The 24,207-nt window shown below is 32.5% G+C and overlaps 1 protein-coding gene across 1 annotated transcript; it reads left to right on the top strand.

Moving 5' to 3' along the window:
• Positions 1–11,883: 11,883 nt before the first annotated feature.
• On the top strand, positions 11,884–13,945 carry LOC130732480 (protein RGF1 INDUCIBLE TRANSCRIPTION FACTOR 1). The gene is made up of 5 exons (XM_057584518.1): positions 11,884–12,168; positions 12,386–12,565; positions 12,687–12,761; positions 13,062–13,208; positions 13,288–13,945. The coding sequence occupies exons 1-5, from the start codon at positions 12,166–12,168 to the stop codon at positions 13,648–13,650; spliced, it is 768 nt and encodes a 255-aa protein (XP_057440501.1). The 5' UTR covers positions 11,884–12,165; the 3' UTR covers positions 13,651–13,945.
• Positions 13,946–24,207: the final 10,262 nt, after the last annotated feature.

The following is a 24,207-nucleotide window of genomic DNA, read 5'->3' as shown; positions in this document are numbered from 1 at the left end:
TATGTTATATATATTATATATTGATTAATTTTATTATTATGAAAATTTGAAATGCATTGTTCAAATGAATTCGGACTTTATAAATACTTTAAAGATAGATATTTAGTCAATTCAAACTTACTTTTTGAAAATTGATCAAATAAAGTTATTAACTAATAATCCCTAGTGTAGTGATAATGTGGGCATTGTGTGGAGTGTGGGTGGAGCAGAGCAGAAGACAAGGGAAAAGGAAATGCTGAATTGTTGCGCTGTGGCCAGAGGCAGAGGGTAGTACTAGTACTGCAGAGAGAGAGAGAGAGATGATGCCGTTGCGGTGAGTGAGTGGGTGGTTTTGCAATTGCATAGCCATAGCCTACGCTTTCTTTGTCTTTTTCCTGGCTAATGCTGTTGCTTCTGCGACAGACACACACACACAGCAGCTGCAGCTGCTGCTGCTGCTGCTGCTGATGCCAAGTGTGTTGTACGACCGATCAACGTAATCCCTTAACCCCTCTTTGTCTGCACCCTCCTCATTCTCCCTTTACCAATCCTGCCCTTTCTTAATATTTCTCAATCTTTCTGGCTTCATACTTAGCTTCCTCATTTATCGAGTACCTTGTCATGCTCTTCTTCAGCTAGCTCTTATTGTTTCTTGTTCTTTCGTTTTGAATTGCCACAACAATATAGCCTTAACTTTGGAACTAGTGAAGAAAAGCTAACGAATATCTCCCCCACACTTATTTACCACACATTTTTTTAAAGTGTCTGGTGTGGTAGCTTGAGTCAATTCAAGACGTGATATTCAAAATAAATTAAAATATGTATGTGTAAAAACTTGTATATTCGTTAAAAGTTCGAGTTTATTATATCATAGTAACGTAGTATTCCATCGTTAGAGATTTGAAATTTTTTTGTTGTGTTCTTTTAACCTTTGTTCTTCCGTCAAATATGGTAATTTGGCGCGCGCCACCACCATCGTTCGTCTTCGCTACTAGTCCATGTTTCATTAATAAATGAATATTTTGGAATGAAGTTAATTAAAAAGTAAAATAAAATTTGAAAATGTAAAATTTACGTTCAACAACATAGTAATAATGTACTCCCTCCGTTCCCTTTTTAAGTGTCGTTTTAGAAGAAACTTTTTGTTCCTATTTAACTGTCGTTTTGATGTTTTAAGGTCAATTTAGTCAATTATACCCTTACTAGTAAGTGGAAATTAAATTCTCATTACATTAATTCAAAGTCTTGTATAGTAAGTGGAAATAAAATTTTAATGAAAGTACCCAAAAGAGCTTTTAAAGTTACATAGAAAGATGTGTTAACATTAAATTCTGTCAAAGAAAAAGAAGGAGGTTATAAATTTTTATTGCTACTAGGGAGGGAAGAATGATAAATTGTTTAATGTTTTGAGAGAGTGAAAAAAAATTAATTATCCACTATCTTGATTGGAAAACTTTATAACTTCATGATTAGGATGTGAGAGCATCTCCAATGATAGTATATAATGTTAAATAGATACTCATATGAGTATTTATTACCATTGAAGTACATATTCAATTCCAACATGACAAAGATGAGTATGTGAGAATAGATACTCTAAACTAGACTTGAAAATTGAGCTTGTATTTTTTTGGTCTTGACCAAGGTATCCCCACAGCCGACAGTCGTGAGACTAATCCCTCGCCCCACGGTCAGCGCACTAAGCGGTAGGGGGCTGACCAAGGACTTTTCTCTATTCGCAAGAGTTGGGATTCGAACCCCCAACCACTTGTTTAAAGGATGAAGTGCTGAACCACTACATCAACCCACTTGGTTTGAGCTTGTATTTATTACAAGCACTTACAATTAATATAATTAGATTAAAATGAAGATAAATAATAAAATATGAAAATATAATGTTGATAGTGGGATCCACTATAGAGTTGTTGGGTTGGAGTAAAAAGTTAGTAAGTGATGTAGAAGATGTGGCATTGTGGGGAATTGTAAAAAATGAAGTGTAGATATTATAGTGAGTATGATGGATGTAGATGCTCTGAGAGGGTAGAATGAGAAAGAAAAAAAACTTCAATAGCCCACTATCTTGGTTAGAGAGCTTTTTGCTAGAATGACACTTAAAAAGAATGAAAAGAGTAATAAATAACTTAATGTGGGTATCACACCCAAAAGTAATTATGGGTACCACAAAATTTACATTTTTTCAATGCACAAACGTATTGGAGTTATGTTGGTTTTTAGAGTTTAAGATTAAAGCAAGAATATCATCTTAATTTTTATTCATAGAAGGATATTTATATAAAATACTTTGAGTGCAAATTTAATTTTCTACTCTACTTGACACCATATTGTTTTGAAAAATTAATTAAAAAAGTACACAATTTAAACAAGCAACCTATCTAATCTATATATATATATGTAAAGCACACTTGAAAATATAGCATTGAAGTATTAAACACATTAGCAACAAGATCATTAAACACATAAGCAAACATGAGTTTCAATTTTTTAACCTTCAGTTTATTTTTGTAACTTAATTCTCAACTTCCTATTCATTTCCCCGTATAGAAAAAAAGAACAGCTTGGTAACCGTTTGCAGAACAGAAAAAATATGAATTTAAGCATTAAATTGACATTATAGTCATATGATTTATGCAGAGCAAAAATACAAGACCAATTTTGTTCAGAGTTTATATTAATCTTTCTCTTTAACAAAGCAAACTCCTTGCTATCATGTGAAAACGTAACTTAGTGCCATCAAATGATCAAATCAAACAATCAATATGTATCCAAAAACAAATAATATAATCAGACAATGAATAAGGCCTTGCATAGAAAAGAAAAATGGTCAGTCCACAATAATCAGTGGCAATTGACCAAAAAATATATATATATAGGATCAAGGCATAGGACTGCTCAAAGTAACTTAACAAAAAATATATATATATATATATATATATATATGATTAATTAAGAAAAAATATCAACCTGAATTGTGATTAACTGAGATTATACACCCCCCCACTTCATCAATTCTCCACAAACCCATAACCTATCATTTCAAAGCAATAAAGCAACAATTACATCTCTTCATATTTCAATCACAAATTCAATGACAGTCCTTCAAAAACTGAAAAAGTGAAAATGCAAAGTGTCTATTCAACTACCTACATTAAATTGAAAAAATGCAATTACAATAAATCATGCACTATTGCACATCTCTATATAAAGTTTATAAACAACTCAAATCATACATATGTTAGACTCTAAAAGCCTATGAGAAAAGAATGACAACTTTTACAAGTCATTTCAACAAGTATGTCATATTTTATCATATTAGCAAATTTAAAAACTGTTTTTTCCAAATTACTCATTTCTTTTTTCTTAATTTCAGGAGAAAGATCATCAATAACAAAAAAGAACGCACATTCCTTTGTGATCTATCCTCCACGACAGATGATTGGAAAATATAAAAGTGTAAGTTTCATGGATATAAGACACTTTCAATATATATGGAAACAAGGAATTAATTAGTACCGATATGGTTCTAATCGACGAAAATGTTTTAATTTCATATTGTCTAATAACATTTTATTATCACAAACTTATTTCTCTATCACCTTATCTTTTTGTCCTTTGCATGGAGCGTCTATCGGTTTCTATTCAGAGCTTGGTAAATGATGGAGTGTGGAAGCCAATAAGGATATCTAGAGATGGCCCGCCAATCTCTCATCTCTTCTTTGCTGATGACGTGTTGCTTTTTTGTCAAGCTTCAAGAAATCAGGTTAATCTTCTTGCTTCCACTATGAAATCCTTTTGTGATAACTCTGGCCTCAAGATTAACGTGAGTAAATCCAAAGCTATCACTTCAAAGGGTGTTGCTGAGGATGTTAAAGCGGAGATCTCTAATATTGCTCCTATCCCCTTCGTCAACGACCTGGGTAAATACTTGGGCTTCCCTCTCAAAGGAGGTCGTGTTCAACGGAGAAGCTTTGATTTCCTCCTAGAGAATATTCAACGGAAGATGGGCTCTTGGAAGATGAACATGTTGAACCTAGCAGGAAGGGTTTGCCTTGCAAAATCAGTCATAGCCTCCATTCCATCTTATACTATGCAGGTTTTCAATCTTCCTCGCTGTGTGACAGGTCGCATCAACAAGATCACGCGTTCCTTTATTTGGGGGAGCAAGGAGGGAGCGCGAGGTTGGCATCTTGTGGGATGGGGCAAGGTAACCAGGCCCAAGAACGAAGGAGGTTTGGCTCTTCGTGATATGAACCAGGCCAACACAGCACTGCTTGGCAAAGCTATATGGAGCATCTTCCATAATCCTCAAAAGCTGTGGGTCCAAGCCCTTAAACATAAATACTTGAGTAAATCTTCTATTTTGCAGGTCCAAGCTAAGACATCAGATTCTCATGTGTGGAAGGGGCTGCTCAAAGCTAGAGACCAGTTGAAGTCAGGCTTCCAGTATCGTTTAGGTGAGGGTAATACCTCACTGTGGTACGCTGATTGGAGCGGCAACGGAAACTTGGCAAACCAGATACCGTATGTTGACATCCACGACACCGATTTAGCCTTGAAGGACATCATCGCTGGTGGAGTGTGGAATCTTGATCGCCTCCTTACTGCCATGCCCACTGACTTCCTCCAGCAGCTGCAGCGTATAGAGCCGCGAGTTACCCAGGGGCGGCGAGATACTTGGATTTGGAAACCCAGTGACAAGGGTTGCTACACGGTCCGGAACGCTTACCTTTGGCTGAGAAACCAGGTCCAGCCGCCGGCAACAACGTCAGAGGATTGGCGCTGGATTTGGCACACGAAAATCCCAGAGAAAGTGCGTCTTTTTATCTGGTTGGTGATGCATAACTCTATTCAAGTGAACCAATATCGCTTCAAGTGCAATTTGACGGACTCACCGGCCTGCGGAAGGTGCTCAGCGATGGAGGAAGACATTATCCACTGTCTTAGAGACTGCCCACACTCCAGGGAAATTTGGAGAATGGCAGGAGCCCTGAGGTGGCCGGGTTTTCTAGCTCAAGACTACAGACATTGGGTGCGGCGTCAAGCTCAGGGGGTGCACGGCGTGAAATTCATGCTCTGCCTCTGGGGAATCTGGAAGTGGAGAAACAACATGGTTTTTGAACCATCTCCTTGGCCCCTCCAAGAAGCATGGCGGCGCATTTGCCATGAGCATGATGATACCGTAAAAGCCATGGATAGAGGCCTTCAACCGACGGAAGTAGGGTGGCTCTGCGGTAGATGGAAGCTGCCACCAACGGGTTATGTTAGTCTGTGTGTGGATGGTAGCTATCGAAGCCATGAGCATTGTATGGGGGCAGGAGGGTTGCTGCGGGATGAGCTAGGGCAGTGGGTGAGAGGTTTCCAGGCTTTCCAAGCAGGAGGGAACCCACTGTTATCAGAAGCTTGGGCCTTGAAAATAGGATTACAGATAACTTGGGATGCAGGCTTCAGAGATGTGATTTGCAATTTGGATTGTGGTGAGCTTCTAAAATCCTTGGGAGAGGTTGACAGCAGACGTTTCCTCCCTATCTTGGATGATATTATTCAGTTATTGGATAGACCGTGGAGAGTCTCTTTGAGTGCCTTCAGCCGTGATTGTAACATGCCTGCTGACTGGTTAGCCAAAAGAGGAGCTTCGAACCCAGAACTGCCTTTTTGTCTGCTAGATACTCCGCCTATGGAGCTTGAAACCCTCATTATGAGGGATCGTTTGGCTGCTTTGTAGTTGTTCTTGTTGTTGTTTTTTTTTCCAATGTAACAAAAAAAACAAACTTATTTCTCTTGAATTCTAATTGATTCTAATTGTTACAATTCTTTCAAAGTAACTACATACATGCTACTATAGGGAAAAATATTGCACAAAGATTCAAGAAAATTTTAAAATAATGAAAAATATACACAATTACAAATTTTATGGTTACAAAGGGTGAGGAGACTTTTTTTTTGAACGTGAGTAAGGAAACTTTAGTATTATATTAAATGCATTAAACCATAAAATTCTCATACCTTTGTATTAAAATACATTAAGAAATAATAAATTTTCTTTGTAAAAAATATATTAAAAACTAATTAAAACTGAAAAAATTGTATTATTAAAAACTATTCATCAACGATTTATTTTTTTTTTAAAAAATGAAATTTTCTTAAGCTTTGCCTTTGAGGAATACTAAAAATTAAAATTAGTTAATAATAAAAGAATATTTTTTTAATAAATAATTGAAATAAAATAGTTTTAAAATAAAAAAAAACGCTTAAAGGTATTTAATATAAACTATGTTATATTATTACAAATTACTCGAGGAAGCATAATAGAGAAAAATAATAATGATCAAAGTTGTATAAATATTTTTTTCTGATAGACTAATCCACTTAACACGATTGTAGTGTTTCGAGGAATTAGTCTCACGGCTATCGGCAGTGAGAGAACATTTAGAAACCAAATAAGTTTAATAACGCTATTTAAGTTATAACTTATTATAATTCTAAAAGTTAAAATTAATTTATTCTTGGTCTTGAAAGGTCACACCAAATGACTTTCCCGGTAAAAAGTATAAAAAATGATATTAAGACTTATTTCATGATATTAAACACTTATTACTTAATAATTTGTTTAACCTTTTTTTACTTAATTTAAATATTTTAAATTAACTTAATAATTTTTTTATTATTAAGTCAATAAAGTTTTAAACTGTTAATTTTTTTTTGAACTAACTGTTAAAATTATTTCTATGCTAATAACTATATATCAATAATTAAATGTGGTAATATTAATTATTTACACAAAAATAACTCTAATTATATTTATTAAACTGCCTTAACACAATTTTTTTATATTTATAATTAAAATATATTTTAGTTTTATTTATTAAAACTATAATAGTTCATATAATGTTAAAAAATAATATTGTAAGTAAATCCGTGCAACGCACAGGTATAATATCTAGTAATATTTGTATTTCATCATTACATTACATTCAAAGACCTCCTAATAGACTTAACCTAGCTATATAACCTAAGGAAAAGACTTAACACTAACATTCCTCCTTGAGGTCTTCAAGCTAGCTTTAACTTCTCACCTTCATGACTTGCCAAAGGAGAAAATGCATTATGGCAATCAACTCCATGATTTTAAAAATAGCTTTTATCAATCAATCAATCTTGCCTTAAATCTGTTCATAGAACCATCATAATTCAATTTGGCACTATAAAACCGATTAACACCAACCACCTTTTGATGACTTGGCTTGTCTTCAAGTTGCAAAGTTATAATGTTCTTCATCATTTTTTCTCCTCCTTCATAGCAACTAACCAATCATCTATGCTAGCTGATTTTACATGACCCGAAGGTTTAATTACAGCAACATTAAATTAAAAATGTACTAACCATTTTCAAAACTTAACCATACACACACTTATTCATTAGCAATGTATTGTTTCCTCTTAATTTTACTTTGATCTAAACAAAGCATAAATATATATTGGTACATTAAAGCACAACTATTGACACATTTCATTGATTCTTAAAATTTCCATTTATCATTTTCAATTATATTTTGTTTTTCAATTGATTGTGAATTGATATAAAAACATATTTATTTAATGAAAGCTTAGAGTATCTCCAACGCTAGTTCTTATTTTTTAGTTCTTAGCACTATTCATATGGACCTGTATTGACACATGTGTTTAAGCAACTCTCAAGAAATTTTACTCCAACCATGAGTTCTTAGTTCTTAGTTCTTAGTTCTTACCACTATTCATTTGGTCCTACCAACCACATTATTTATACTTTTTATTTTCATTAAGTAATAAAATAAAACTCATAACGTAATAAAGTAATTTGGATTAGAGATAAATAATTAATATTTTAAGCTAAGAATTTAAAAAGCAAAACTCCTTATATAAGAACTGAGTTCTTATTTTTAAGAGCTAAGGAGTCAATGTCAGCACCTCCAATAATAAAGTTATTAGTTATTAGTTCTTAACTCTAAAATAAGAACTAAGAACCTTGCATTAGAAATGCTCCTAGTATCCAATTATGAAGTGTAGCATAGCCACAAATTAGTTTTACGAAAGCAGATGGTAGTGGGTACAATTGTCATTATGACAATGGTGGTTTTGAACCTATTCACAGTCACAGTGGACACTTTTAAAACAATTTTTCCTCCGAGAACTGAGAAAAGTCACTGTTTCTTGTCTTGTCATTTAGCACCTAGCACAGTGAGAGGAGAGGGAGCGCCAGGAAGACAGAGCCATTCATAAAGAACCATTTGGTTAGGGTTTTAAGGGGTTTCGGGACATGAGCTCTCAGTAAAACAACAATGCAAAAGGAAAGTTATGATTTAATTTGATTTCATTGTCCTTCATTATTTTATACTTTTACCCATTTTATTTTTGTGATTATTTTTACTCTTTTCGATGCCGTAATAAATTACAAATAGTGGTCTAAAATATATTAGTACTCAAATGACAATCATCCAATTAAAATTAATACTGTCAACTTTGGTATCAATCAAATTGAATTTAAAATAAAAAATGGAAAGATTTGAGTTAATACATGTAATAAAACTAGCATAACAAATTAAATTATTATATGGAGTTGTTTAATGTAGTAAGAAGTATTTTGAGCTCCATTCTCTTCCTTATCTATAAGCGAAATTCCATCAAAATCTATCATTCGTTAGGTTTTAAACATATCTTATACCAGAATCTTATACCAGAAGTGTTGAAAAATAGTGTAAGAAGATTGAGTGTCAATAGTGCAAAAAGCTTTAACAACAACATCGTTAGAGAAGAGTCTCAATATCCTATTAATCATTTATATTTATTGCTATTATTTGAGATCTTAATATTAATTTTGGTGAATGGAAAAATTGATCGAGTCCACGTAGGATAGCTTAAGTGGTAGGGGCTGATAACATATGAGTTGGGTAGAAGGGGGTCTAGAGATCGATTCCTGACGGGTGCAATTTATCTTTTTAATATTAAAAAAAATTGATCGGAAAAACTAACTGCCTACAACACACTTCAATACTAGTAGAGACACATGCAACTTTTCCGGGAGGGTCATCAACGATAATAAAACAACACTTTAATTAAGCTCTCATCCCACAAGACATTTAATTTATATACAATGAGAATGTAAAAAAGAATTATATAAAAACCAATCATATTTTTCATAGTAATTAAACTCTATTACTTTGGTATTTTTCAATTTAATTTAATAGAATTTGTATCAAATAATTAAACTTCTTTTGCTTTCTGATATAGTTTGTATCAAAATATGAATTCTAATTCTATGTCTATGTGAAACATATGGCGCCGAAACATATTCACTATTTTACTATAAGTGCATTGTGCATAGTTGTTATTTTTCAGAACTATATATAAAAATCTTTAAATCAATAAGGTTAATCACATTCAATTTCTTATATATGTATATATATATTTATATATAATTTTTATAATTATTTTATCATATAAATTACTCTCAAATTTTTATTTTCTAACGTGTTCACCATTTGATAAATTATTAAATATTAATTAGTGAATAACTTTCAAAAAAATTCTTACAAAAAAAACCTTCAAAAAAACGTCAATACATATGATAATGACTGACTTGGAATTTTCTACCAATACATTTTTTTAATGACAGACTCAATACATTTATTGTAATTGATTTACTTTTAAAAATGTCAATATATTTGAAAAAAAAACTTTCAAAAACTTTGGAATTTTTTTTGGTCATGTTTATAAGAAACACTCTTAATAAATTATGTCAAATAATCAATTCCAATGCAAAGAGACTTATTCTCCATGCAAATTTAATGAGGGAAATTACAAGCACCCAATAAGTATTGTCAACATTTGTGGTAATTAACATGATTATTCTTGTGAAAAGGAAAAGACATCATTAAGATTAAGTATAGTGGTTTATTTTATAAAAGCTACTCCCTCCGTTCCTATTTAACTGTCCGGGAAGAGAAGAAACACACATATTAAGGAGTGCAATTAATTTTGTTGGTTTTCATAAAAGTAGTACTCTCTCCTTTCCAGAAAGTTTGTTGTTTTGCACAATTTTTCAATATCCCGAAATGTTTGTTGTTCTAGAAAACCAATGCATTTTTTGCTATTTTTTCCACCTATACCCTCATTTACTACATTTTCTCTCACTTATCACTTTTCATATTAACAAACCACAACTCTTTCCTATTAATTACATTCTTCTCTATCTAAGTATAATTTAATAGTTGCACATCATACTAGTAAAATTAAATAAGGGCAATCTAGTTAAATTATACTATCAATAATTGTTTTCTTACTCTTTGTGCCATAACCTTAAACTACAAACTTTCTGAAACGGAGGGAGTATTTGTTTTTCATTTTTACCCTTTAGATTGCATTTTATCTTTCTTCATTTATTGTTATGATAAGAGTATTAATTGTAAAAACATCATTTAATGCTCTCTTGAAATGCTAAATGGACAGTTAAATATGAACAAATTATTTTTCTCAAAGTTGACAGATAAATAGGAACAGATGGAGTATGTAAGTTTCCTTGGTTTGTGTGATTTTACTCCCTCCGTTCCAAAACTACTGTAGTTTAAAGTTTATGCACAAAGTTTAAGAGTTATTAATTGATGTTATAATTTGATTGAAACACCCTTATTTAACATGAGTTATATGAAAGAGAGATAATGAAAATTATTGGTCAACTAATTGGTGAGAATTGTGATTGGTGAAAATAAGAGGTTGTATTGGGAGATAGAATATTAAATGAGGGCATGAATGAAACATAATAACATAAAATGATTTGGATATGTAAAACAATAATGATTTTGGAACAAAATAAAAAAGTTAAAACTACAATAGTTTTGGAACGGAGGGAGTATTAAAGAGTTTCTTATAAAAAGAATCGAAGGGAGTAACTTTCAAACAACTATCACTTTAAGGTTGCGACACACGTATTAAAGAACAACATTTAATGTTTTTATTGAGGGAGGCTACCAATACATTTTTTTAATGACAGACTTAATACATTTATTGTAATTGATTTACTTTTAAAAAAGTCAATACATTTTTTAAGAAGGAAGAAAAATGCGTTGACTTTTCAAAATGTAAATCAATCACAATAAGTGTGTATTAAAGTGTGTTATTAAAAAAATGTGTTACTCACCTCCCTATATTTAATGTAAATTTTTAGCTTCGTGAAGCAATAAACCGAATGGTAACTCTTGTATTATAAACTTATGGATTATGGAAGTGGGTTTGACATTGGGAATAACACAAAAACAAAGTCATATATCAGTAATGAATGTTTAATTATTAATTTATGAATTTTGTAATCACCACTTCTTAATTTGTGAATAAACGAAAGAAATTCAATTATTTTTTTTAAATATTATAATTGAATTTTATCATATCCTCAGTTTCAAAATGATTGTTGTTTAACGTAACCCTTAAAGTTTAAAAACTCATTAATTAATATAATATTTAACTAAAACTTCTCCATTAAAAGTTGAGTTATATAAAAAGAGATATTGATACTTATTGGTTAAGTGATTTGTGATAATTGTAATTTGTGAGAATTAAATGTGGTAGATGAGAAACACAATATTAAATTAGGGTAAATATAGAAAAAGATGTTATAAATAGTTTAAATTTCTAAAACAACAATCATTTTAAAATATACAGTATATGAAAAACTAAAACACCCACACCATTTTAAATTAAATGAGAGTAATTATTATTCATTCTTCAAGACATATTAGTCGTCACTATAAAAATGTTTTACACAAATGATTTATATACAAAATTTCCAAGGCTCTATTTAAAGCTTGTCTTGCAATTAATTGCATTGTGTAGTACGACACAATCCTCTTAAATTGTGGCTACCCCGTTCCCTCACCATATCATATATCCCTTCCTTCTTTCATTGGAAACAGTAATATTTCTATCTCACCTGCCAGGCGCCGTTCCCCTTTCTTCTTACCTATCTACACTCTCTCTCTCTCTCTCTTCCTTTTACAAAATCCAGTTTTTACTCACTCTTCTTCTTCACCCTAGCCACACAAAATTATTGACCCAATTTTTTCTCCTTCCACACAAACAAAAACTCATACACTCACTACCAACACATCAAAAAATTCAAGTCACACAATATAGAACACAATCATGGTGGGTCTTTAAATTTCTTCAACTTTTCATACTACTAACACAACAAAATTCAATTTTATTGATTGTTTGTGTGTAGAGTTAATTTAATTCTAGTTCCCTCAAAATTCTTACTAGCCATGTTGCAACTTTGATCTTCATCATGGTGCATATGGTCCTTAATTTACTTGTTTTTTTATTCAATTTTTTTGACCTCTTAGTCTAATTCATGTTCATACAGTTTATTTCTTCACCAAATGTTCCTCGCTGGCTTCAAGTCCTCCTCACTGAGAAGTTCTACAACGCTTGCATAATTCATGAAGAGGCAAGGAAGAATGAAAAGAACGTGTACTGTTTGGATTGTTGCATCAGTCTCTGCCCTCACTGTTTGGACCCTCATCGCTCACACAGACTCTTGCAGGTTCTTGCTTAATTTTTCTCAATTTCAACCAAGATACAACAAATTCATGCCAATAAACCTCAAACCTCACTTCACATCACATGTTTCTGAATTGGGTTTGTGTGCAATTTTTCCTTTTCAGATTAGAAGATATGTCTACAATGATGTTATAAAGTTGGATGATGCTACCAAGTTAATTGACTGCACTCTTGTTCAAGTAAGTGAACTTTTTTTTTTCAATTGAACAAGGATTTCTCAAATTACAACACAAAGCAATTGAACTTCTTGTCAATTGAAATTTAGCTCTCTTTTTGTCACAAAATTTCTATCAATTGACCTCTAGAACAACTTGCAATGTTACAATTTGGGTTTGTTTTTTGTAAATACTAAGGATTGCAAAATCAAAAGAACACATGAGTGATGAGACTATTGAATTGCATATTCAATTTCAATATGGTACTATTTTTTCTCTCTTGTGATTCTTCTCAAGTTTTTCTCTTTTTCACTCACTTTTCAGTCCTACACCACCAACAGTGCAAAAGTGGTATTTCTACACGAAAGGCCACATCCAAAGAACAACAGTTTGAGAGGCTCCGGCAATTTCTGCACCACCTGTGACAGAAGCTTGCAAGACCCATATCAATTCTGCTCTCTCTCTTGCAAGGTGCTTCAATTTTCCTTCTGGGTTTTCTTCCTCTATTGATTTTCCTTCACCTGGTGAAAATGCTGTGTTTGTTTTACAGATCAACCACCTGGTGAAAACAGCGGCGGGTTCAATCTCCGGCCACCTGTTCGAGTGCAACTACATGGCGTTGCCGGAGACTGGCTCCGACGACGGTCTGATGACCCCTGACACGGTGCTTGAACCGGCTGGTTCAGCCCGCACGTCGTCTGGTTCCGGCGGGTATGGTGGTGCGGTGGTGGATTGCATGGCGGCACTGGCTTGCACCGCCACCACTGAGGTCGTGAGGAAGAAGAGAACCAGCTGTTCCACTTTCAGGCCGCCGTGCCGTCCGGCGTGCTCCCCGGTGTCGGAAATGGCGGAAATCTCGGCGGCGCTGATGAACCGGAGGAAAGGGAATCCTCAGAGGGCCCCACTGTATTAGAAATGAAGAAAATCTCCAAAAAAAAGAGAAACTTTTGGTATTTTATAATTTATAATTAAATTATTAATTACTAATATTCTAAATATTATTAGGAAGTTTAGATCTTGGGTAATGGGTGGGTACTAATTATTATTATACCATACATGGAAGAAAAAGTTCCAAGTTTTTTTTGTAGATTTTCACCCTGTTATGTCATGTATTGCCCCTGGTTTCTTGGATTACAATGTAGTATTAATGGTTTATTATGACTACATTTTGCTACAGCAAACAGATCCTGATTAAGGTTTATTACTGTTTATATATATAGTTTGATTTGTCTGTTAGCAATTAGATTGATTTGTAATTTTCTGGATTATAGGCAATGGGGTGCATGCTGACTTGAATTTGAACAATAGGCAGATTCAATTACCACATTAGGATTAGGAAGAAGTGATTGTTGAAGGTTGCAATTAGATAGCGGAATTGAGTACATGTTGGTTTTTTATGTTAGAGTTCATATAAAAGTGATATCAAATTGATGGAGAAATAAAAACTCATCATGTTGAGTCTAATGTGAATCAGAGAATGTTTTGATGTGATATTCTCAATAGAAATTTAGTTGCGGATTAAGATACGTGGTAGTTAAAATGATATTGTTTATATTTCAATACCTTAATGAAGAAAGTTGTTTGTAGAGTATGTAATGAAAGTCACATGTAAATTTTTAGAATTCATTATATTTTATGCAAAATTGACAAGTGGAATTGAGTATGTAGAATTAACTTTGCTTTACGAATGCGGCTAAACTTTGTTTTAACTAGTTAGAATTGTTTTTGATTGTGGTTCTTAAACATGCTATTAGTACTTTTGGCTAATTCAGTGTATGTTGGGTTTTAATTTGAACCCAATTGATGCCCCAATAAAAGATCCCATGTTTCTTTCACATTTTGTGCATTATGAGGTCTCAAAACACAAGTTGTTAAATTTTATGGACTGAATGTGATTTTCAATTTGAAAACCAAACATGTCCTAAGTTATTGTGTGTATCACCTTGGAACCACAGCTGTATGCCTCATTTAGAGGCTATAATGTTGGACAATAAAAGGAAATTGAGTGATTAATTACATATGATTAGGATGGTTTTGAGGGTACTTAAATTGGATCATGCTATTGTCTGTGGCAAATGCATTGGTTGGATCAATAGGACAAAGTGAAACCCTGAAGCTTAAAATGGAATAGCCAGGAGATGCGGATTGAGATAAAGTTTTGGTTTTCTTCATTGAGGAAAAGGGAGAAAGCAACAATGTAAAGGGGGTAGTGGCTATATGTGAGTATGTCCCACTAATATTTTGCAATACCAGAATAGCAAGTATTGGGTGTGTACTGCTCTAGCTTGTCTTATTCACTCTCGTTTTTGAGTCCCAGTGCGTGCAGCGTAGTGACAAAATTCAAAGACATTTGTCTTTTATTTATTGCTATTTGTCTCTGTTCTCAATGTCAGCTGCATTGGAGGTGTGTCCTATGGGAAATTTACAACTCTTTATTCAACGGCCAACTATTGGGTAGACCAAATAATGATTTTTTTCATTTACGATTAGTTATAAATATATGATTAGTTTTCCAAAATCATTCTATAATTACAATATTAATTACAAGTATTTTCCTTTATTACTCCCTCAGGTTCTTTTTATAAGAAAACTTGACAAAATCACACAAACCAAGGAAACTAATATTTTTTATAAAATTAACTATTATGCTTAATTCCAATGATGTTTTTTCTTTTTTACAAGAATAATCATGCTAATTACCATTAATGTTGATCATACCTATTGGGTGCTTGCAATTTCCCTCCATATTTTTGTATTGGGAATAAGTCCCTTTGCATTGATATTGATTATTTGACTTAATTTTATAAGAGTGTTTCTTATAAAAAGGACAAAGAAAAATCTCCAAAGTATTTCTTATAAAAAGAACCAGAAAAAGACCGGAGGGAGTAGTGTTTAACTGTTTATCACATGTATATTGTTAAAGTGGACTTTTTCCGTATAAGAATTGGTTCTTTCAAGTTTCAAATGGATGAAATGTTAAATACTGTAATTTAATTATGAGTAAATAGTACAAATAAAATACTCCAAGAAACTCAAGGACGGACATTCGTGCCCATTTTTTTCCATCTAATTTTTTTTTCTTTTCACTTTTCTATTTTTTTTAATCACACCGCCTATTACTCATTCAAATTTAGAAAGATTTTTATGTTTTATGCACTCTTTAAATATCTTAAAATATTTGTCATTTTAGAAAGACAATGCATTTAATTTTTTTTCTCACTTATATGCTCATTTAATTAATTTCTCTCCGTTATTGCCGAAATCAACCAGGGTCTTCTATATTACTCCTCCGAAATGCTTGTTGTTTTAACTTTTTATATATTTTTCAAAATAGTCGTTGTTTTAGAATTCTAAGATTACTTGTCACATCTTTTTCCACATATACCATCATTTAATATTGCATCTTTCACCTACCACCTATAATCCTCACTATTTACAATTCTTACCAATCACTTAACCAATAATTATCATTCTCTCTTTATAACACAACTTTAAATAGAGGTGTTTTAGTCAAATTTTAAATTAATTAATAAGCTCTTAAATTATGTGCATCACCATAAACAACATCACATTCTTCTATATCCAAGGTAGAATTTAATAGTTGCACGTGTTACTAATAAAATGTGGCTTATAGGGTGCAAGAGTGTATAGGGTCTTGCACCATGGCAAAAATGACCCATAATAATGGGTATAGTGACTTGCTGAAAAAAAAAAAAGATTACAAAAGAGCCATTTTCCCTTATCTCTTTACTTTGCCTTCTCGTTTTGCATCTCTCTTCTCCTTATATCAGTGGGGTTTCCGGCGGCGGAGATCAACAAAGATGGAGGCTGTCGGTGACAGGAATGACGACGTTGGAGGCTTTTGAACAATCGATCTTCTTGTCAGCCTCTCAGATCTCGTCCACCCAAGCTCTCTTTCCAAATCTGGTTTGTTAGGACAAAACTCCTTCCCCAACTCAATTTCTTGGATTCTTTAGATTCATGGATCCTGAAATTGAAGTCGTATCCAATTACTTGACTGAAGTCAAAGCCAACACCTAAACCACACAATCGCTCCAAATTTGGTATTATGAGACTAACTCATTAACACAATACAATGCTACACAGGTTACGTAGAAAAACACATTGATCTCGGTGAAACTTCTTATCAAATAATGTGACACGTAATTTGCTACCAGTTAGATTTAATAACACAGTAAATGTCGAATATGAAAAAAATGGTATAGGTGAGTCACCATCTTTTGTATCATTTGAGCAAAAGTTAATAACAATGATTAAATGAGATAACATTATATATTGAGATTAATTTCTATGCAACGACAGCAATGATATATACACACCTCATTTTTTAAACACTTTATTTCCATCTATTTTTGTTTCTATATCTCTACTCTTATCATCTATCACATCTCATACTTTCTCTCTCTTACTTTTTCTTTTCTTCCTATCTCTATTCTCCTTCACCTCTCTCCATCTCATCTTTGAGGTGTAAACCTATAATTATTCATGTAACGACAGTGTAAAAAGTTTTACACAATCATTCAATCACAACCTTCAATTTCATATTTTAAATATTATTAAATTCAAAATTAATTATGAGCTATCAAAATGGAATATGTGATTCAATGATAATATAAAACTTATTTACACTGTCGGTGCATATAAATTAATCTCTATGCACCGACGATGTAAATAAATTTTACACCATCATTCAATCACATCCCTCCATTTTGTTATCTCACAATTAATTTTGAATTTAATAATATCTAAAATAGAAAATGGAAGATTGTGATTGAATGATGGTGTAAAACTTTTTACACCGTCGGTGCATAGAAATTAATCTCTTATTAAAAACTAAACATTTTTTTCCAATGACTAAAAGCATGTTGAAGCTTGTTTTTTGTCATGATTTAAATCGTGTAGTTTGTCTTCCAAAACGTAAAAAATATATATTATCTAAAAGAAAAATATTTTTTTTTTGATTTATTCAATATTTTATCGATTTATGTTTTTCTTTCTCTAATTTTACCCCATGTTAATTTTAGTAAACGTTAAACAAAACCCCTACAAAATCAATGTCTACTTCTATGGCTGATGACTTGATGCCATACAGCAATGATTCATACAGATCACCAAATATGCAAACAATCATGGGATATATTTCAATTCTCTTTTCTATATCTTTAATTTCTTCAAGACATATCACATCATATATCACACTTATTGCTTATATCTCATTTTCACATATCTCATTTTAGTTATCTATACGTTTTAGTTGCACCAATCTTTATTCAATGCCATTATATTATGCGACTAAAGGGTTAAAAAAACATAGGATAAACACAGTGGTGATAGGTGAACTATGATGAGGGTTTTGACACCCACTTTTGTGGGGGTTTCATACCGCCACAAAGTGAAAAACAAGGATACAAAATAAAAAAAAAACGTATTTTGTGGTGGTTTATAACCGCCACAAAAAGAAGTGTTTGCCACTCTAAAATGGACACCAATTATTTTTGGGATAAACATGAGTATTTCGTACAATCAATTACAGGCCTACATCATTCCAAAAAGTTACAGCCACAGATAAGTAAAGATTTTATGGATAAGGCAAGGGTAGAGGGCTTCTTTAATTTCTTCCCAGTGCATTTCGAATTACACATGTGTCATCTTGTTAGTTGTCACAGGTGTCATCTTCTAAGTTGTTAGGCTTTTACAATTTTTATTTTAATATTAATTATTTTATATTTAATTTATCTACCTATACTATAAGTTGTAGATCATAATTTTTTATCTTTTAGTTTTAGTCCTTCGAGATAGTATGGAAGAAAGCTCTAAAGTTATATGACCCAATTTATGAGAGTTTATTTGAGTTTTCTGATAGCATAAGCACTTAAATGAGTGTTTGAGAGAGCTTATGCAAACAACTTTTAATCTACCGTAAGTTGTTTTGAGCTTATTTTCATAAGTTATTTATGATAGCTTATGAAAAATGGTTTATGCTTATATATAGCTTATTTCTAATTTATTTGAATAATTTTTTTTAAAATAACTTATGAATAAGCATTTATATCATAAGCGCTTATTACCATAAGCGCTTAATTAAACTGTTTTTCCCGACGGGGTCATAAGCATTAATCCAAATATGAGTAATGAATAGATAGGTGTCACAACTTAATTAAATTGCAACAGGTATATAATATTTCAACAATGATATATACACACATTATTTTTTAATCACTTCATTTACACCTATTTTTGTTTCAATTCCTCTCCTCTTATCATCTATCACATCTCATATTTATTTTCTCTTATTTTTTTTTTCTTCCTATTTTTTTCCTTATTCCACCCCTTCCACCTTAAAAGAGGTGTGTAAATAACATTGATAAGGCTTTAGTCAATTTTCACCAATTCTTCCACACCAAATGAGTCATGCAAAATGATATGCAACATTGCAACTAAATAGGAGAAAGTGTATGCAAATCTCTTAATTATTGGCTTGCAAGTGGAGTCCATTTGACCCACCTTACCCTGACCACAGGCTACAGATACTTGTCCCTTTCAAGTACTGGGTAATGGTGTGACTCTTCATGTATCATATCCCATTGCAAATCTTTCATATCATGCAACCCTAAAGCGTAAAATGACACAACATCTTAGAACCCTTTATTTAACGTCTTGTATTTTAAGAAATAACTTGGGTTTGATACCACAAACGCCATTCCCAAATATTGTATATCAGGAATTTGGATTAGTCTTCCATCTCTGTCCTATGCTAGTAGGCTTTATACGCTTATTATTTCAGTTTTGTCTTATAGTCTATAACTTTGTCTTTTTCATCTGAAATTGAGCAATTTTATATATAATATTTTTAGAGTTGCTATGCTATTTACTCTTAAATATCAACGATAATGATGGATTATAGGTGGGATATGAATGTCATTTCATCACATTCAACTTTTTTCTTTTCATCTGAGTTTTCTTTTATATGAAATTTGAATTGGGGTTCAGCAAAGCTTTATGGCCGGTGTGGTTGGTTTGAAGAGAAAATGAGAGGAAAGAAAAAATTAGAAGGAAAGAAAAAGAAAGAAAAGTGAAATGATTTTTTAGATGGGTAGAGAGATATAAGAAAAGGAGCTTATTCCGTGCAATGATATATCAAATGACTTCGGTGTATGTAATTTTTACTTGATTTACACCATGTTAATCATTTTAAGTTTTTCTATTCTAAATGTTTAATTATTTATCGGTTCTTTTACTCTATCTAGTAATAGGAGCATGTCATAATTTTTTTGTCTTTTAATATCTTAGAGCATATTCAATGCAAGGTTCTTAGTTCTTATTTTTAAGTTAAGAACTAAGAACCGAGTTCTTAAACATTAGAGGTGCTGACATGAAGTTCTTAGTTGTTATATAAGAAGTTTTACTTTTTAAGTTCTTAGCATAAAAAATTATTTTTTTTTCTCTTATCCAAATTACTTTATGAGTTTTGTTTTATTACTTTATGAAAATAAAAAGTATAAATAATGCGGTTGTGAGACCAAATGAATAGTGTTAAGAATTAAGAACTCATGATTGAAGCAAAATTGCTTGAGAGTTACATAAGCACATGTGGCAATACGAACCCACATGAATAGTGCTAAGAACCAGTAATTAAGTACTAGAATGCAAGATTCTTAGTTCTTATTTTTGAGTTAAGAACTAAGAACTTTACCATTGGAGGTGCTGACATGGAGCTCTTAGTTCTTAAAAATAAGAACTCAGTTCTTATATAAGAAGTTTTACTTTTTGAGTTCTTAGCTTAAAATATTAATTACTTCTCTCTCATCCAAATTACTTTATTACTTTATGAAAATAAAACATATAAATAATGTGGTTAGTGAGACCAAATGAATAGTGGTAAGAACTAAGAACTATAACTAAGAACTCATAGTTGAAGCAAAATTGTTTGAGAGTTGCTTAAGCACATGTGACAATACAGGCCCACATGAATAATGCTAAGAACTACTCCCTCCGTTCCTATTTATCTGTTCAGGAAGAGAAGATTCACACAAATTAAGGAAAGCAATTAATTATGTTGATTTTCATAAAAGTATTATTTGTTTTCCTATATAACCCTTTAGAATGTATTTTATCTTTCTTCATTTATTGTTTCTATAATGGTATTTCTTGAAAAAATATCAATTAATCCTCTCTTGAAACTCTAAGGGGGCAGATATATATGAACACAATTTTTTTCTTCAAAGTGAACAGTTAATAAGGAACGGAAGAAGTAAGAAATAAGAACTAGCATTGAAGATGCTCTTAGAGAACACATAAAAAAAAAAGCCCCTAATGAAGAAATTGATATTCTCAATATAAATAGACGATTAATATGAAATAAAGAAAGTAATTCCCAAGGATGGTAGTTATTGTTAAAATTGAAGTACAATTGCTAAAACATAAAGTTGGAATTCACACCCCAATTCCATTGCGCATCTAGAAAGGAATTGAATGAGAATAGAAAATAAATAGAAGCTAAAGATATCCATGGTAATGTGATAAAAGAGATAAGAAATTAAATAGAAAAATGAAGATAAAAATGATACAGTAATGCACAAAGAGATTGGAAGATGTGAAAAGAGACCCAATGCACCTAGACACAAACTTTGTCCTAATTATTCGCAAGAGTGGCCTCATCTTGTGCAATAACTCCTGTACCTTCCCCAACTTCCTTTCTCTGAGACTGTTTGGGACAACGCCATGGATGTTGGCCAGCCATGCCTGCTCTATGGCAATTGACACGCTGTGCTCCTCTACTCATTAGGATTCCAAACACTGCTCCTAAGCCAAGTACAAGGCCTTTGATTGTTGTGGTCATTTTTAACCAAAATAACAAATCTTATCTGACTGAAATTTGAGCTCAAATATGAGGTTTATGGAAAGAGATATGCAGGGCATGTTAATATATAAATGAAGGAGAATGTTCTTTTTGCTTGCCGTGGTAACCAAGTCTATATTTGGGGTCAGATGGTCAAAACATTCAGATGCTTAACTAACAGGGTCAACGAACATACGCTTGCTTTATTATTTAATAATGTCTACAAACACACGTTTAATTTACATGTGCTTGCTTTATCATTTATTTGTTTTATTTCATTAATTAATTATTGACACAAGCAGGGACTTAATTAAAATGTAACGGGCCTGACCTGTAAAGGGCCCAAAATGTATGAAAACGCCCAATACATGAATTTGTGCCTGTCCTTGTGAAACTAGGAGATACTTACAATTTCACCAAAAAAAAAAAAAGAGATGCTTACAAAATTAAGGGTGAAAGGTCACTTTCGTGCCTAAAGTTACAAGCGTCGGGCATATTAGTCCCTATTTTATGGAAATGTCGTCCGTAGTCCCTAATGTTGCAAAACATCAAGCAAGTTAGTCCCTGGCGTGGCTCCCGTTAGTAAACGTTAACTGGGAGGGTGATTTAGCACGTTATGGGCCCGTGTGGACTTTCCACATGGATTTAAATATTTAGAATTTTTTTGAAAAAACTTCAATTTAGTCCCTGACCAAAATCCCTAAATCATAAAAGCTTCAATCTCTCCATCATCAACTTCTTCCTCATCATCTTGCCCAGAAAAAATCAATTCCATAAACATCTCCATCTCAAAGACTAAACAAAAATCTTCATCTTCTCACTTAAAAAAGCAAGCCAAATCTTCTTTCCTCTGATGCATCTTCAACCTCCTCCTTCCATCTTCTTCAACCAAACTCATAAAATTCATACCCTTCTGAGGAGACATAAATTCTATCCTTTTGGTGGAGAACTTGATCTTCAATTTTCTAGTAGGCAGTATAGTTTATGTGGCAATCATGGTGACGATATATAAAACTGCAGGATATAATCTCTACACCTCCAAGTTCTCAAAAAACAAAAAGACTCCAACTCCTTTGAGACAAAGGGATTCCCAATGATTTAGTGCATGAGTGGAAATTAGAAGCCCATAGAGTGAAAATTTTCCAATAATTAAATATTTTCCCTAATCTAGAATTCAACAGAATTGCATCCAGACTACCGTAATTACCAAAATAAGAAGAAAAACAATCAGTGATGTAATTCAAATTTCAAATGCATGAATCCGACATAGCGATAGGAAGCAGAATATGAAATAGAGGAAAGTGCATGAACTGAAAGCAACATATTACCCGCATGAGAAAAATCAACACAGTAAAGCAGAACTTGAATTAGAAACCCAAGTTGAAACGAATCAGACGAACAAAATCTGAGGAACAAAAGTGATTTTTTTCCTGAATGAACCTCTCGGAGGAAATCACCGCGCGCAGGATCTCGTCGAAGAGCGACAATTGAATCCAGTTGAAGCATGGGGAGAATTAATGTTGATTTTGCATATTGGGATGGAAGAGGGAGATCTAAAATGGAAAGGGTGGCTTCTGCAAGTGTAAGTTTCAAATGTGTGTTTGGGGAAGAGATAGAAACCTAAATGCTAAGCTGTTTTGGGGCTAAAATGCAGTATTTACTTTTTACATCAGGGACTTTTCTATAATTAAATTAAATTTCATTCCTTAATATTAAAAATAACAAATATTACAAATGTAGTTAATTTAGTGGTCCACATCACTCAAGTACCCTACCCAAAAAAATAATTTGGGCACCAGAGAATTCGCCAAGAATTGGATCCATTTAGCACAAGAAATAATTGTTTCTAAGAGCATCTCCAATGGAGGGTTGCTAGTTGGGTTGCTTAAACACTATTCTGGTGGGTCCATACTGCCACATAAGATTTAAGGAACTCATAAGCAACCCAGACAAAATTCGCTCCTGTGGCAGTTGCTTATTTTACTTTCAGTTAGGTCGCACTATACTCCATATATTTATATTTTTTAATTCCACATTAAAATTTAAATATTAATTCAATGTAATTAATTAATTCTTTTTTTTGTCAATATTAATTCATCTACTTATTTACTAATTTATTAATCAAATACTAATTTTGTTCTTTTTAAGGCCCAAATACGAACTAGCCCACCACTTTTTCTTAACAGAACTAGCCCACAACTTAAATTTGAATTGGTTTAGTTTAATATTATAATACTAGACCCACCTTGCTTGTGTTAATATGAATCAGAAAATAAAACCTAAATTAGAGAAGTATCTAGAAGACTAGAACCATAGAAACCGGTGTTTCTGCAACCGAGAGAAAATTGTCTCTGCAACTGCTCATCTCCTTCTTCCTTTCCTTCACACCGTTGCAACCGATTCTCTTTCTCTGTCACTCTTCCTCTTCCTCAGATCAAAGCAAATCTGTAACACCCCGGTTTCTCAACTGAGGAGTCACATTAGTAATCTAACAAAGTCTAAGGACTATTTCGTAATCCTAAGAAAACACAATGATTTTTTTTCCTTTTCAAAACAACTAAACACAGTTTAATACATAACATAGTCTTAATTAAACAACCCGTTCCCGAC

Source organism: Lotus japonicus, chromosome 1, assembly GCF_012489685.1.
Source record: "Lotus japonicus ecotype B-129 chromosome 1, LjGifu_v1.2".
NCBI classification, from domain to species: Eukaryota; Viridiplantae; Streptophyta; class Magnoliopsida; order Fabales; family Fabaceae; genus Lotus; species Lotus japonicus.
The sequence above is the reverse complement of the archived record's forward strand: the minus strand, read 5'-3'. Positions and strand labels throughout refer to the sequence as shown.

Bases quoted from the DNA above. Each gene is read 5' to 3' on its own strand.
- LOC130732480 (XM_057584518.1), top strand. The intron at 12,762-13,061 runs GTAAGTGAACTT...CTCACTTTTCAG, and splicing joins TTGACTGCACTCTTGTTCAA to TCCTACACCACCAACAGTGC. The intron at 13,209-13,287 runs GTGCTTCAATTT...TTTGTTTTACAG, and splicing joins TCTGCTCTCTCTCTTGCAAG to ATCAACCACCTGGTGAAAAC.